At 46.2% G+C, this 16,631-nt stretch overlaps 2 protein-coding genes across 6 annotated transcripts in view; one reads left to right on the plus strand and one right to left on the minus strand.

Moving 5' to 3' along the window:
• D2HGDH (D-2-hydroxyglutarate dehydrogenase) overlaps positions 1–16,631 on the minus strand; it is a 1,118,641-nt gene that overhangs the window by 1,090,235 nt on the left and 11,775 nt on the right. The window contains exon 1 of one of the 4 annotated variants that reach the window (XM_078665667.1): positions 3,912–4,056. The exons of 1 other annotated variant lie outside the window; for it this stretch is intronic. The gene's annotated coding sequence lies outside the window, so the exon portion shown is untranslated. Of the gene's footprint in view, positions 1–3,911; positions 4,057–16,631 lie in introns of those variants that run through there. 2 more of the 4 variants (XM_078665671.1, XM_078665673.1) reach the window with 2 other exon arrangements.
• The window catches only part of ING5 (inhibitor of growth family member 5), a 409,877-nt gene continuing 397,474 nt past the window's right edge, over positions 4,229–16,631 (plus strand). The window contains exon 1 of one of the 2 annotated variants that reach the window (XM_078665675.1): positions 4,229–4,433. In XM_078665675.1, the coding sequence (XP_078521801.1) occupies positions 4,397–4,433 (37 nt within the window). In that variant the 5' untranslated portion in view covers positions 4,229–4,396. The remainder of the gene's footprint in view (positions 4,434–16,631) is intronic. The other variant, XM_078665674.1, reaches the window with a different exon arrangement.

A 16,631-nucleotide genomic window follows, 5' to 3' on the forward strand; every position in this document is an offset into this window, starting at 1 on the left:
CACGCTGCCGGTTGTTTATCTGTGGTTTCTTTGTGGGCATCATATAGACCGGAGCGGGAGTGGTGGACGCAACCACACGCTGCCGGTTGTTTGTCTGTTGTTTCTTTGGAGGCATTTAGGAGGGCGGAGCGCTGAGGTGGTCGCAGCCCTCATAAAATCTTTGCTTTTTTTTTTTTTTGCAGAGTTTTATATAGCGCGAACTTGACCCAAACTGAATCAGGTATCGGAGCGCTTTACATAGCACCAGTTACGTTACATGAGGACACACATTAATTTTTGTTAGGCACGGGGAGATTAAGTGATTTGCCCAGAATCACAGTCTTGGCGTCGTTACCAAGACTCGAACCCAGTTCCCCAGGTCCGACGTCGAGCGCCTTAACCGTTAACATTTGGATTTTGTTCTTAGCCGAGTGCTTAAGGGCGGTGTAAGTCCTACAACTGCCTAAGAATTATTCTTTGTTTTGGAACTGGGATAATCCAGGGACATATTTCTTTACCTTTTGATTACCAAAAACCCCTACATTAGCAAAGACCTTCTAGGTTATATGGTACGCTGCTTGCAAACAAACGCTGTTTCTATTGGAATAGATTTACATGAGTCAATGCATTTCATATGGTGTTTTTGTTTACAGGAGCTGAACGACTTATACACTGTTTGTTGAAATTCAGAAAGTATCACTCCAATCCTTTACAGGTATGCAGGGCTAGCGAGAATTCATAAGAATAGGTATATCTACTCCAACCACCTTTTCCTTTTAACGCTATCATCAATGATCGATTCATTATATATGTCTTAGAAAAAGTCGCGAAAAGCCAACCCAATATCTAGGTTGGAAGAGCGAGGTGATATCTCGTCTCCTACCTTAATCTCTTTTATGTGATTGCGCACCTGGTCTGATTTTACTTTCCAGGCAAGTAATTTGGCAGCCCTTTCACCATATTCAAAATGGGAAATTTTGCTTACTTCCCATCTGCGAGTAATTCTCTCTTGGAGAATACACTTCAACTGTTTTTTAAGCGAGTCTATTTTTTCCAGATCTTTCTTCGGATCGATTCCTGTTTGAGTGTTCAATTTATGCTCTATTTCATTCATTTCTGCTTCTAGGCCCATAGTAGCTTCCCTAAATTTCTGTTTTCTAAAGGTTGCTCTATTGGTAATGCAGCCTCTCCAGAAAGCTTTCAGAGTCTCCCAGACAACAGAAATATTGGTTGTGTCTAAATTCACTTACAAAAAATATTTAGTCTCAACGAGGAAGAAGTTGATTTCATCATCCTCCAGCAAAATGGTTCGATCGAAGGACCAAGATCTAGTCTGATGTTGCTGTATGAAAATTAAACTTAAGAAGATTGCAGAGTGGTCCGAAAGATGTGACGGCAAATATTCAATATCTTTCACTAGATCCTTAAGATTATAGCGGATCAAGGCATAGTCGATTCTAGACTTATGTTTATATTACAGATTTCTGAACGAGACTCCCAGTTGATCCCCCGCCCGTTCCCTCCATATATCGGAAAGACAAATCTGATCCATTATTGTCAAGAGCAGCTGCCGAGATTTAGAAGGGACTACTGCCCTGGAGTTTGGCAATTTGTCCAGTTTAGGATTCAAGACTATGTTAAAATCGCCTACCCAGATTACAGGATCTGGGAAATCAATAAGATGGTATTTAAACAAGAGGGATCGTCCTGATTCGGACCATAGTAACCCACTAAAGAGAGAAATATACCTCCTAAAGAGATCCTCAAAATAAGCCATCTACCACTTTGATCTTCCCTATATTCCAATATTTGGGCTTTGGCTTGTTTTTTAAATAAGAACACCCCCCCCCCCCTCTAATATTTGCCATCTGATCAGTGCAGATAAAGATATCTACCCATTTCTGATTTTTTACCATGTCTTTTGTCTCTGTTTTCAGAAGATGGGTTTCCTGGATGGCAATGACCAGCGCCGGAGTGTCTCGCAGATATTGTAAAATTCTAGCTCTTCTACCCTTCGTGCGCAGGCCATTGACATTCCAGGACAGAAACTGGAGTGAGGTCATGGTGGAAAAAAAAAAAAGAGAGAATAGGTATATCTATGGGCTTTGTTTATATTGTTTTCTGTTCTTTGTCGTTTCAGGTTCTTGTCCCTGCTGACCCTTCCCTTTCCTTTCCATCGCCTGATAGCTCGAACACCCTGTATAAGTTATTCGGGGTGTTGGTGACATCAGGAGGTGGACTCTTATTTGCGGCATCCGGATCCTGCGGAGCATACCCTGACAGTGTTCACCTTTATAGTCACAAATTCTCAATATAAGTTGGCATTCCCCACTATGAATTTTGTCCCTGTATGCCCACCGTTATTCGTTTTCAGGTTCAGAGTATCTGCATACCTGCCAATAGACCTGATTCAGGCAGGAGACTCAAACTTTTTCTAGCCAAAAATGGTTTTCTTTTGGCTGTCGATCCTGTCTGAAATTGCCTCTGTTTCAATGGGGAAACACATCTCTATTTTCTTTAAATGTCCTACTTTCCTCTTCTAAAGTGTTGCTATGTATGTGTCTGTAATTTGAAGGGTCTATTAATTGTGTGAGCACAGCCTTATGAATATGTGGATGCCGGTCCAGATTGTTTGTGCATATAAGCCCCCAGTCTGGGGTCTGTAGAGGCTGATCTCTCATTTATCCCAAACCCATACCACTTCTATGATCCCCAAAATAACCCTTTTTAGACTCTCCCCTACTCTACCCCTCCTTGCATCATCTGACACCTCTTTTACTATACCGATCCCCCAAAGGAAGCCTTTCTCAACTCCTCCCCTCCACATCCTTTTTTTCTCATCCCAAGCCTGCTCCTACTGCTATGACCTTCAAAACAAACAAAAAAAGTCTAAATCCTTCACTCTTCTATCCCTCCACTATCCTTTCCAATCAAAATAACAGATCAACATGTCCACTTCTCAAATTTCTTATTTCACTATACTAATTCACCACTAATCCGTTATGGGTTCCAGAGCAGTGTGCTACTCGCCGAAAAAGCGCTTCAACACCTCATATGGGGTAGCAAGCACTATATAAATGCAAACCTTTTCCCCTCTTCTATCCCTTCGCTACCCTTCTCTATCCAAATACTGAATAACATATCCACCATTTAAATTACTTTCATATTTCACAATAATAATTTTCAACACTAATCCTTTATGGGTTCTGGAGTAGTGTGCTACTCGCCAAAAAAGCGCTTCAACACCCCATCAGAGGGTAAAACGTACTATATAAATTCAAACCTTTTCCCCTCTTCTATCCCCTCGCTATCCTTCTCACTCCAAATAACTGACTAATATCGGCCACTCAAATTACTTCCATATTTCACTATACTAATTTATCACTAATCCTTAATGGGTTTCTGGAGTAGCGTGCTACTCGCCCATAAAAACGCTTCAACGCCCTATCAGAGGTAACAAGCGCTATATAAATACAAACCTTTTTCCCTTCTCCTATCCTTCCGCATCCAAATAGCTGACTAACCTATCCACCACTGTAATTACTTTCATATTTCACTATACTAATTCAACACTAATCCTTTATGGGTTCCGGAGTAGCGTGCTACTTGGAGAAAAAGTGTTTCAACGCCTCGTCAAGGATAGTAAGCGCTATATAAATGCAATTACAATGCAATACAATTTGTTGCCATTTTGCAAGATACTCTGTCAATTCCTAACCCCCCCTTGTATTTTTCACCTACCACAGCCGATTCAATTAAATCATTTTCCAAAAAGTATGAATAGTAATTTCAATTAATAAACTCAATTAACGTTTAGGTTATATCCCTCATTTAAAGATGGAGATTTGGAATGAAAGAAAAAAAAACATCCCCCTCTTTGTGTTTATGGTCGTGCAAAATGTCCTGTGTAGAGCAAATGGAAAGTTACCTACCCTTCCAACAAATGATCAAGGTCGAGTTATTTTTCCATGAATCAGCAGTGTGTCTGGAAGCAGACTGACTTGCTAGGGATAGAATATACGAAGCTACAACGCGCCCTCTATAGCACAGCCTAGTTACATTCGTTAGTGGTCTGCAATGCACAAATTCTGCCAGAATCACATTTCAGGAAGTTGTATCCAGAACCAAGATGGCCATTCCGTTACATGACCGTATAAATTATCATAAGAAGCATGTCCCATTGTAGTATGGCAGCCCACGCGTTACAGGCGCGCCTGAAGTCTTTCTTTAGTGTCCATGCTAAAGGTGACTAACAGTTCACAGGGTCACTCCACCCTTCCCAACCGATGCGTGGCTAGCAATGAAGTCATTGCTATACGTTACGTCACTGCCTCTACCTACCAACCGGTGGCCGGCAGCTCATGAATATGAAAAAGTGTCTTGACAGCAGGAGAAGCAAAAGGGCGCGGTACACGACATGGCGACAGCTATGTACCTGGAACACTACCTGGACAGTAAGTGCCCTAGCTACGGCGGCGGGTTTGGTGTATACGTTAATGGGTGTCTAGGAGCTGCCAGCCAGAGCACACAAGCGTTACTGTTTTAGGCATGGTGCGACTCGTTTTTAGCAAGCTGCGTAGTGGTTCACTTAGCCTAGCTCCGCAGTTACTCCGTACATCACGCGGTCCAGCTTTTACTGTGCGTCATCAATATTAGGCCTGGATTTCCTCATCTAGAGCCGCGCATGCGTTTTACGTACACTCGTCACAGTTTCGCGCCATGCTTGTCTACGTTTCATATACGATTTCATGTGGGCGTGGCATTGTGGGTGGGGGGGGAGGGGAGGTCAGGCAGAGTAAATTCAAATGCTATAAGGGGCGGTGCTATGCATCGACTGACAGTATCGTTTGATAGGTCTTTTAAAATATTCAAGTTATGGGCAACACCCAGTACACATCTCGGTTATGATGAAAACATTTTCTGTATTGACAGGGGAGGGAAATTGAGACACTCGGAAATTGCATTCTTTTTCAAAAGATATTTGCAATTCACACTGTTTCATAGGTAGTAATGAGCTTTGAAAAGTTTCCCAAGTCTTTTGTGCGACGTGTTGCTCCATTTTCATTTGCAGATTTATATAGCGCGAGCTCGACCCAAAGGTATAGGAGCGCTTTACATCAGCACCAGTTATGTTACACAAGGACACATTCATTTTAGGCCAGGCATTGGAAGACTTGTGGTAATTTCTCTCGTGGGTTTAAAGCCATATGCTTTCCATTTGTTTCTTTTAGTGTTCTTTTAAAATCCTTGCTTGCTAGTTAGTGGTCAGTCCTGCCTCTTTGTCCCTCCTTATTCTCTTTCATTCCTCCCAGGCTGCAGGGACTAAGTATGATATCATTATGCTTTGATTGTTTATATTTTCTTCGGGATACTTTTTTTCCTTGGGTTCCTGCTCAGCACAATAGCAGCTTGCATTTATGATTTGTTTCAGTGCTCTGAGCTCTGACTATCTGTAAACAGGCATGGGAAGGCTCTGGTTGCACAGCTGCACCCCCTGCCTTTCGATTTTGAGCGCAATTGAAAATAGGCCTTCTATTTAATCAGCATGGGTATGTGAAGAATTTTAAAGCACAATTTAACTTTTCATCAAAAGTAAATTCAAGTGCTCTTCTACCCTGTGCCTGCCCTTACCTGCCATTGTTGGGGGCTCTGAGCTGGGGGCTTCTGTGCTGCTCCAAAACCCTGCTCCAGCCTCGTGAAGCACTGCCGGTCCCGCGGAGAGTGACGGCCACGGACTACAACTCCCAGTGCGCCTGGAGGGTCGCGCATACCACACGTCAGCACTAAGCGCCCGGAGGCGCTTAAAAGAACGCGGCGCCTCCCGCGGCGCGGGCGTGCCCGGCCCAAGGGCGGGCCCATCCCGAGCCCGTCCGGCGACAGGAGGAGGCAGGGCAGGGCCACCCCCCTTGGTCCTTTACAGAACTAGCCCCACGATAAAAGACTGCAACCGAAAGTCACACAAGGACTGCAAGTAATTGTTTTTTCTTCTGGGAAAGTGGAATCTAGCTACAGTGTTGCATCCCCTGATTTAAACGATTGCTAGTGACTTTTAAAGGGGGCTAGGAGAGTGGGCTACTACTGGGGTGTCAACGGGCTATATCAAGATTAGACAATACTGGGTGTGCTGGGTTATGCCCCCGGGGCACTATTGAAATTTGGCTTCTCCTGGTAGCGGAAGTGTGTTTTACATTGACCAGGTTAAGGAGTGATCTCTCTAGATAATTTCCATTAGGCAATAATTATGGGGAAAAATATGGGCATCACAAAGAAAAATCCTGCTAGGGGACAGGTAGCTGTAGCAACACCTCCACCAGTGACTTCGATTGACAAAATGTTGCAAAGGGCTTTGGGCGTTGTTACCTCAGAAATACAACGGACTGAAAGGCGGCTTTCCATTACCCCGGAGCTCTGCTGCCCCACCCCAGTCCCTCCCAATGAAGTGAGCTTACCTGATACACTACCATCACCTGTAGACAAGACATCATCAGCCCCATTACACGTGAATCCTGTTGCTACTGTAACATCACCGGGTAATAAGGGCATGACTACACGGAAAAAAGGGAAGTATAAACTAGTAGCAGGGAAAGTAACTACAAATAAGAAGGCAAAGATGAGGTGTGATCAGGGAGAAGAAGCCTTTAGTGCCCGGGACTCGGGAGCATACCCCACCTCTAGTGTGACTTCCGCATCTAAATACCCGGACTGGGCCCAGTCTCTGATCGCGGACCTCTTAGTACAATTGGGTGATTTAATCAAGAAAGAGGTCGCCCCGCTAGTTGAGCGAGTGAGACTCCTGACAGAGAGTGTAATGGTGAGGCAGATACACTCTACTCCGCCTGACATAAGTAATAACCCAGGGGGGGAGAGTCTATCTAAAGGACCCAGTATAGGCCCCAGGAGACCCACGAATAATCCAACGAGTGCTAGTAGACCAAGGTCTACTAACAACCTAGCCAAACAATCCCTGCCCACTCAATCCGAGTATGCCCAGAGCAGTAAAAGCCCACAAGCATTAGTATCAGACACGATAGAAAGCAGTCACCTCCCGGTCTATACCCCTTCTAATCCTACAACTGCAGGGGAGAAGCAGGATGCAACCAATATAGATTTAATGGGCAGGGGTAATGACGTTTTGCCAACCATAGACCTCCCCCACAATCCCTACCTTATGTAGTAGTCTTAACTGGGGTTCCACCTCTAAAGACATCCCAGAAAGAGTCCCAGCTGGACCTCAGAAACAAGAGCTTCTTTTGGCTGGCCACACATAGGTACTTTCCCTATGAGAAGGCAGGGGACATCCTGATGGTAAGAAGGGTAGATTGGGTGGGTCCCACCAGGAAAAATACCAGGGGGGACTGCATTATCATCAACTTTAAAACTCCCCTAGTGGTAAGCTCCCTACTGAACCAAAGAAGCCCACCAAATGAACCTGACCATGGAATAAGAATGTTCCGTCTTGATTACTTCTATGATAAACATCTGGACCAAGAGCGACCTAGGACACTCACTAATGCTAAAAGTCAGAGGCTGGAGGGACTCCAGTTGACACATAATTATTTCCCCAACAGGCTCCCTCTGTATAATCTGCAAGTTAGCAACCGATTCGGCCCTTTAGAAGAAGTGGATTGACTACCCAAAACGGAATCCATCTGTTGTGGCGACAGTCCCAAGTGGAGACAGAAAGGGAATAAAAGGGTAAGCTTGGAGAACCAACAGGGGCTAGTTATGGTTGCCACAAAACCCGGAATGGATATACCTGCAGGGACTAGGTCTGGCGAGGGGGCAAAGGCACCTCCCACTGCTTTAATTTCCCTCACCACACCCAGGAATCCCGTTATGAATGCCCCGAACTCCTCCAACCATGAGTCTACACCGTAAACTATCCCTAGCCTGTCCGATGAGACACCAAGGCAAAGTAGGGATCTTAAGATACTGTCATGGAATCTGGCGGGCATTAAGGCTAAACTATCATCTACCGAATGGGGTGGGTTTGTTGATCAGTTTGATGTATGCTTATTTCAGGAGACATGGGCAAGAGAGGATTGTGGAAGGCTGGGTTTTGCTACTTATAACATTCCTGCTAGCACAGGGCAGAGGGGAAGGCCGTCGGGGGGACTTTCTATATGGGTAGGTTCTCATGTGGGTTCCACCCCACCACCCTGAATACCCACTCACAAGATATCCAAGCAATATTACTCACCTTCCCATCCAAACTGAGATTAGCAATCATCAATAATCATTCACGCCCTGTTTCGTTTGCTCAGGAGTCAAAAACATTGGAGGAATTAAATCTTTTTATCCCAAAGTTGCCACCTAACTCAGGTCTGATAGTGGGGGGTGATCTAAACTGCCACTTTGAACCCCTCTTAGGTTCACAGGATGCTGCCATCGGTGAGGAGGATCTACAGTGGGCTATACCCGACCCCCAAACTTACCCAGTAAAGTCCTGGACACCGCTGGTCTTACAGATAAATGCTGTCGCCTTAACACATTCTCTGAGGGCCTGTAATGGCCGCACTCCATCAGATAGGCCTAGTAGGCCGACATTTAACAGGACTGGCCAGGCCTCCCAAATAGATTATATCATGGTGGAGTGCAGCTCTTGGCACCGGGTTAAGGACTTCGAGGATATCCCTCGGATAGATAGTGACCACAATGCTTTGTCACTAATCTTCGGGGTCCCAGATTCAGGTATATTTCCTCCTAGCGAGACTTACACCAGCGATAGCTTAATCATTACCAATGACAGGAGAAGGATAAAATGGGCTGTTATGAAACAATCTCAGGAGAAACTGTTAGAGCTATATGAATCCATTATCCCGATATTGTATGAAATAAGCATGCTTAGGGCTGAAGGGGCTAACCCTACCTACTTACACTCGGTTGCAACGCTTCATAACCAGCTTATAGCAAATCTAGCCGATATGCTAAATCCTATCAGTTGCCCCAGGAAAACTAAAGATTTGCCACATTCGTGGTACAATGATGATTGTCGTAAGGCCAAAACAGCTTTGCTGGAGGCTATCAAAGGGGAAGACAAGCTACTGATAAAAAAGCAGGCGAGCCCATTATAAAGACGTTATCCTTAGTGCAAAGCAGGCTTGGGAAGTAAACAAATGGTTAAATATTAAAACTGCCCTTTTAAGTCGGGATATGAAAGCATTTTGGCTAATAATAAGAACGGGCTGTAAGGAGGGTACTTCTGCTAGCGAACCTAATTTGCCTGCCGAAGTGTGGTCCGAGCACTTTCAAAAGCTATCTGCAATTGAACAAGAACAAGTCATACAGGTAGATCCCGGGGGTACTTTTTGCCCAGACCCGTTGAATACAGAAGCCCAACTGGCCCAATTGAGTAGCAGGGCTAACGATGATTGCAAGGAACTAACGCTACAAGAGATTTGCTCAGCGTTACAAAGATTACCTGCAGGAAAAGCCCCTGGGTTGGACAAACTCCCCGGGGATATGTTTCGGGAAGAACCGCTAATTTGGGGCCCCTACTTTTTAGTATTATTTAATGCCAATATGAACGCATACCCATCCCCGAGACTTGGACCGGGGCTGAGATTGTACCAATCCTTAAAAAGGGATCTCCACTACTGCCAGCAAACTACAGACCAATCAGTCTGATCGATGTTACACAAAAATTGTTTGCTAGGGTAATACTGGATCGGATCCAGGACTGGATGGAGGAAAACGATATCATCAGCCCATACCAGGCAGGTTTCAGGAAAAACACCTCCATACTCGACCAAGTATTTAGATTTCAACTCATCATATGGAAGACAGTATCAATGGAAGGTGGCAGCCTCTAGTTGATATTTGCGGACCTGAAAACCGCCTTCGATCTCGTCCCCAGGGGTAAATTGAGGGGGGTTTTAAGAGATATGGGTATCCCTGTTTACTTACTTGATATACTGATCAAGGTGCATGATAACACCTATGCTAAAGTCAGATGTGGTAGGGGAGGAGAGTTAACCGGCAGACTTCCAGTTGGCAGAGGTGTAAGGCAGGGCTGTGTGCTTGCACTTCTGACCGAAGTACCAAACAACAATGCCCCAAAGCTAGCTAACACCAAGGTGGCGGCACTGATGTTTGCCGACGATACCCTCCTCCTATCAAAGACGCCAATGGGCATCCAGAGGCTACTGGATAGTTTCGCCCTTTTTTGCAGTAACAGGGGCCTGGCGATCAACACTGCTAAAACTAAATTTATGATTGTCAACCCTCCCAAGACAACCCGCCCCAACCCCCACTTGAACAGCATTCATTTGGATAGGGTATCTGTATTTGAATATCTAGGCGTCACCCTATCAGAAGATATGCAGTGGGTACCCCAAATAGCAAAAGCCAAGCTTAAGCTTTCACAGATTGCTGGGAGTATAGCCAAACTAGCCAGGTAGTCCCCTTTTAAACCCATCAGCCCCACACTTGAAATGTACAGGCCACAAGTGTGTAGTGCAACTTTGTATGGGGCAGAATTATGGGGCACACTTCGCCCTCTACTCTAGTCGCAATTGAGAATAGATTCTTAAGACTAATAACGGGTCTTCCGGCCAGTACCCCGCTAATCCCTTTGCACCTAGATTTGGGTATTACCCCGAGTGAGGATGAGATTGCCCTAAAACCATTGATGTTTTGGCGAAGACTTTGGGCAACCCCCGAATTAGCACCATATCAGGCAGACACAAAGGAGCTTCTATCTTATCCAGGCCTGTTGAAAAGGGTCCCCTGGTTTGCCCATGTAAAGCATGAGTGTGAAAAGCTTGGCCAACCCTCTATGTGGAGCGCTCCGGGTGATACCTGTCCGACAGTCCCTCGCACCTTAGTGCCTAAAACTTTCCATGCCCTAAAGCTTGGAGCACTGCAAGCAGATCATAAACTATGCTCCCTAACAACACAGTTCCTTGCAGTGAAGGACAATTATAAGTTAGAAGTATTTTTGGATGATATCCTTCCCCAGGCTGCAAGAAAGCTGTACGTACAGTTCAGACATAGCACTTTGCCTGTACGTGCAGTCACCAACAAATGGGCCAGGCGGATGAGGAGGGATGTCCCGTATGCATTACACAAGAAGAAACAGAAATGCATGTTTTATTTTTTTGCCCTGGACATCAAATTGCAAGGCGCTGCTGGCTTGTGCAGCTCTGCCGGAACCTGGGTTTTCACCACTGGGGGGGCCCTCCGGGTCTTAAAATATGATACATCGAAACCCATTGTGTTCGCGGTTTCAAGATATTTAAACACAATGTGGCGCAGGAGGTGGGCCTTTATTCAGAAGGGTAGAAACTCATAAAAAGTGCATCGCCACTATTTTTTATAAATGTGAATATTGTGTTTATACTTTTTGCTACTTATTAATTTTTAGCTCTAGATCAGTTTGTATATATATATATTTTTTTTTTGCAGAGTTTTATATAGCGCGAACTAGAACCGAATCAGTTATCAGAGCGCTTTACATAGCACCAGTTACGTTACATGAGGACACTTTCATTTTTTAGGCACGGGGAGATTAAGTGATTTGCCCAGAATCACAGGGGGTTTTTGGTGTCGTTACCGAGACTCGAACCGAGTTCCTCAGGTCCGAGGTCGAGCGCCTTAGCCGTTAGGCCAACCCCTCTCCCCTAATATAGAATTGTAAATACTATTAATTCCTTATATTTCGCCATTTTAAACTATTTATTGAGCTATTGCTGCTATCCTTTTTTAGCTGGTGGTCTGATGCACTACATTAATCGATATAAATTTCTGCCGCAGAGATATCTTCTGCCCTTCGATTCCCCCCCCATCTGGGCTCGTTGGTAAAATCCATTGTACCCGCTCCCAAAGTGTGTATTGTATTACAAATGGAGTGTTATTTTTTATCTCGATATGTACTATTTTAACAATGTGTGCTATTTTCTGCTTTGCTTACTTTTTATGGTCCTGGTGACCGAAATAAAAGTTTTTGAAACGAAATTCAAGTGTATTTTCCTCTACGAGAACATGCTCACTCTGCCAATCGCCGTTTGGAATGTGTGGCTGTAATTAGACTATACCAAACCTGTATGTGTGAACTATAATAAGCTTGTTTTTTCTACATTCAGCAGCACAGCATGTCTCTCTGCGAATGTTAACCATATAGCATACGAAAGCAAAGAACTTGTGCGCTTTGTCAAAGAAAAACACCATTTAGCAGAATGTTAGAGCGTCCGCATTTACTCCCGCCCCCTCTTCCCTCCTTTTTAGGTTTCGACTGCAAAAAGCTGCGCAAGCAGCTTTTGCGCAGGAGAAATCTTATGAGAACTGTAGTGTGGCTTTGGGTCGGCCCTCGTCATTCATTGGCTGGCTCCATAAATGGAGCCTAGCCATTGGACGAGGGGCCTGTCCGTCAATGCCGGACCAGATTCGGGGGCGTTCCCGAGATTCTTTGGCTTTTGCCGACGTCACGCGACGTCAGCCGAAAGCCGGGAACGCCCCCGAATCTGGTCCGGCATTAGAAACACCGGAAGAAGATGTCCGGCCCGCCGCCTGGTTGTGGGCGGGGCCGGGAGGACGTGGTTTCGCTTCCCCCTTCCTTGGGGAAGCCATTTCCTGCCTTGCCGGTCTCCCGTGTTGTGAGGGAGACCGGAGATGCTGCCCGCAGCGAGATCCGGCCCGAAGGAAGCAGCCGTGTGCCTCCAGCCAGGGCCGCACTGGGATTGGCCCAGCCGGCCGAGCCTCCGCTAGCTGGGTGTCCCTTTAACTGTTTGAGGTACCGTAAAGTTTCTGGTTAGGGGGGTTGCCTTTATCGGTGTCAGTTGACCCTGGCAGAGGCATAACTCATTTGTAATAAACTATTCACCGGCACGCTTGTTAATACAGGTATGAAGCATAAAAACGTCGCGCCATTCACAATAATTAACTTGCAACGCAATTCGCAATGTTGTATCTTAAGGTCGGCTATTTTTAATCCTAGATAGCCGGTAATCTGAACCCGTCTAAATCCCACTTGGTTGTGAAGCCACGTGGTTCCATAGACGATTCACTCTCATATTGCAGCGTGCCACCATTCTTTTAAACGTAGGTAAGAACTATGAAGAAACACAACCACACATAATATTGGTAGCCTTTAATACAATGCCCCGATAAGCAGTTCCTGAATACTGCTATCCCATTTTTAGATAGCTGATACCCTGCACCCGCCGGGACTGTGCTCTAGTTACGAAGTATTACAGTCCCGACGCCCGAGACATTCTGTATCACAGGTAAACCACAACAGAGATATTGTATTGTTTAATAAATTCTGCAGCATGTTTTATTGTCAATTTATGCTTTCCCCCTTATTTGTGGTTATTTGTTTTTCATAACAGCGGGCTGTAACTTTCTGGCAAGGGTTCCTCTCTTGGCACGCAACAACACGGGGCCTTGATTTTAAAAACCACGTTGCTCCGGCTTCGCATAAAGACCGCAACATGGGTAACAATATACGTAGATAGATTGCTACGCTACAAGTGTGATAAAGTAATAAATATTTATCTAAGTATCATCTCCAGACAGATCTGTACGGATGGTACTGTTGTTCTCGGTGTCCACGTTTGAACAGGGGAAAACGTAGCAACGTCTGCCACCTGCTGGCTTCATTGTGCTTCTCCGAAATGTTTCCACAGACCTTGCAAATACGAATACAATTCGACCGACGCGGACAGGCCATCTCTGAAGAGTGTCAATTCAGGGACCCCTGGAGAAAATATCCGGGAGTTTTCTCAAATTTCCTTTGAGGTGAATTGGAAGATGGGCATTTGACCAGACAGAATGCAATACAACGCCTCCCTTACAGTTTCCTTACAAGTGCTTCAACACAGAGCAGAGGCTTAAAACATGTATGTCTCATTCATCGGTTTAGACATTGGGGGCCGTTGCCCTGCTTTAGCGGGCTCTGTGGTTCGGCTCGGCTGCCTCACTGCTCCACATAGCCCTGGGAGTCCCTCCCCACCTCTCGGGTATTGGACCGCACTGTGGATACATTCTCTGTCGGGGTCCCTTCGGCCCCCGGGAGGGCTACAGGCTTTGTCATGGGGTTTCTTGCATTCCGCTCCAGTCCACCCTCTCGGCCCGGTGCTGGCGTTGCGACGGCTGCTGTACCTCAGTGCTACGTTGCACCCACTGCGGGAGGTTGTGGGCATTGTGCCTCGTATTTGTGAGGGCTCCAGTGGCTGCCTGCGCTTGTCATGTGTGGGCCGCTTTTGCCCACCGAAGGGGGGGGGGGCTTACCTTGCTGGCCCGGTTTCTCTGTGGCCGTTGCCTCAGACGGTCTCGGTCCCAAGGGTTGCCGCATATTTATTTTCCCATGCCTCTGGCTGTCGGCGTGCGGCTTGTGGGCTGTGTGGGGTTCTTGTCTATCTCCTTCATGCTTGTAGCCTCCGGTGTTTCCAGTTGGTTGGAGCTTGCACTTACGCCTGCGCTCCGCTTAGTTTCCAGCTGCGTGTCTGGTTTACTTTTGTCAGGGGAGTGGGCGAGTGCTGTTGAAAGGGGCTCTTGTTTCTGATGAATGCTTCCCGTTTGTTTTGTTACATATGACATTTTCTCTAAGCTGGGCACTGGTGTCCCATTGCTGTGCGTCGGATTCCACGTACTCTCCTTTTGGGGGTTTCGGACTCAGGTTCCGGCCATGAGTCTGTGTACGCCTTTCTCCTGTCCTGGGGTTATTTTTCCCACTTTGCGGGTATTGGTTTCCCCTTTTTTCCTGCATACTTCTGTGCACTATGCATGCGTGTGAGTGAGCTGGAAGATAGCCTAGTGGCTAGTGTACTCGTTCCTGTGGCTGGGGTTGCCGGTTCGTGTCTCGGCTTCGCAGCTCTACTTCCTGTGCTTTTGGTCTACTCCTCTCCTTATTTTTAGGGGTTTGGCTTTCTGCATATTTCAGGTTTGGCGCACTGTCTTTATGGTTTTTGCCTGCTGGTCTTTCTGTATCCTGGTGCGGTCAGTTGTGCTTTTTGTGCGTTGCTCTTCTACTTTATTTATTTGTTTCTTTAATGCATTCTTATAATGCGCGGACTTTACCCGAAGGTGTCAGTCCGTGTGCCGTCCCCCCTCCCGCTGTCTGTGTGCCGTCCCCCCTCCCGCTGTCCGCGTGCCTTCCCCCTTCCCGCTGTCCGTGTGCCCGTTGCTGTGGTGAGCTGTGCGTTTCCTTCAGCTTCTGGGGCGACTGTGGTGTTCTGGCAAAATCATTACTTGGAAGACGTATGGAAAGTTTTTGTGAAATCTCTCTGCATGGTTAGTGCACTAGTGTGAGCTTAGTAGCTGGAGGTACAAACCCACCCTGCTTGTAATCCAGGTTATTGTGCACACCTTGTGCCTGTGGGCGTCGTTCAACATCTTGCTCTGTGTCTTTCTGGGAGTTTGCTTGGGCTGTGGTCTGTGATTGACGTTATGTAGATAGATCGCTTTATTATTTTGTTAGGCAAAGGACTGCCCACAGTCTGTGCAGAATGGGCTGTGGTGGAATCCGGACTAGTCTGGGCTCTGCACGGAGGTGGCAGGGTTTAGCTGGTTTCTGATGTTTGCTTCTTGCCATGTCACCATAGCTGAACACCTTCCATATGAGATATCTTAAAAAAAGCCAATTTAGACGAACATCTTAGCGCTCTGAATTGACCTAGGTGATGTTTCGGTGATTTACAAAACTGTATGGGTAGCACATTGATAGAACATGTGGACAACTGAAGCGCGTCACTAGAGTGGAACCGGGTGTAAGTTGAGATTCCAGACACTTCGGACCCCCGGACACATGGGCTAGAACGGAGTCAGTCAGTCACGTGTCATGCAGTGCTTGACATGAGTCACTCAGCCCAAGCCCGACTTTATTCTGCGGCGCTGGCATGTCATGCGGCGTGGGAAGTGACGGGCCGGGTGGGGACATCGAGGGGGTCCGATTTGCTCTTCTATCCATTCTGCCGTTGCTTTTTTTCTCAGCTCATTATCGCCTTGTGATTATCACCATGTGATGAACACTTGGTGTTTGGGGCCAGTTTTCATTTTTCGCTTGCAAAGCCAAATAATTCGCCCGAGGCCACCACTACAAATGTCATCACTTATGAATGCGGCCAAAAATGTCAGCTCGGTCAAAAACAGCGTGTACCCTGCTGGTAGAATCGAGGTTCTTCCAGGAAATTGACTAATGCGTGCTGTGATTTCCAGTAACACTATATTTACTTCCAGCGTGTCCGTGTCTTTTCCAAACCACAGTTGTGACTGCAGCTGAGTGTCTCAGCTTGATGAGTGGCATTTGCCAGAGATTAAACTATTGGCATTGTAAATGACAATGCCATTTATTTATCTGTTTTCAAAACCAACACATAAATACAAATTTTGTCATTTACAAAGCCAATAGCTCTAACTTTTCAAAAGGCGAAACCATTGCATTGTAAATGCTTGTTTGGGTAGATCCCACGGCCCACCCTCTTCAGCTCTTCTCTGGCTCCTGAAAGTGGCAAGCAGCTGGACAGGGTTGGGCGACTGTTTCTGGGTTTCTAGCAGGTCCGGAATGGCGATTTACCGATGGGCTGGCATAGTGGAGGCCTTTTTTGCAGCTGGTGGGGGCTGGTCTTATTACTGGGGGCCGGGCTGGCCACGTTTCCTGCTTATAGTGCTTTAGTGCTTTACAAGCATACACTGCAAAACAAATGGTTTAAAGG

This window comes from Lissotriton helveticus, chromosome 11 (assembly GCF_964261635.1).
Source record: "Lissotriton helveticus chromosome 11, aLisHel1.1, whole genome shotgun sequence".
Lineage (NCBI taxonomy): Eukaryota > Metazoa > Chordata > Amphibia > Caudata > Salamandridae > Lissotriton > Lissotriton helveticus.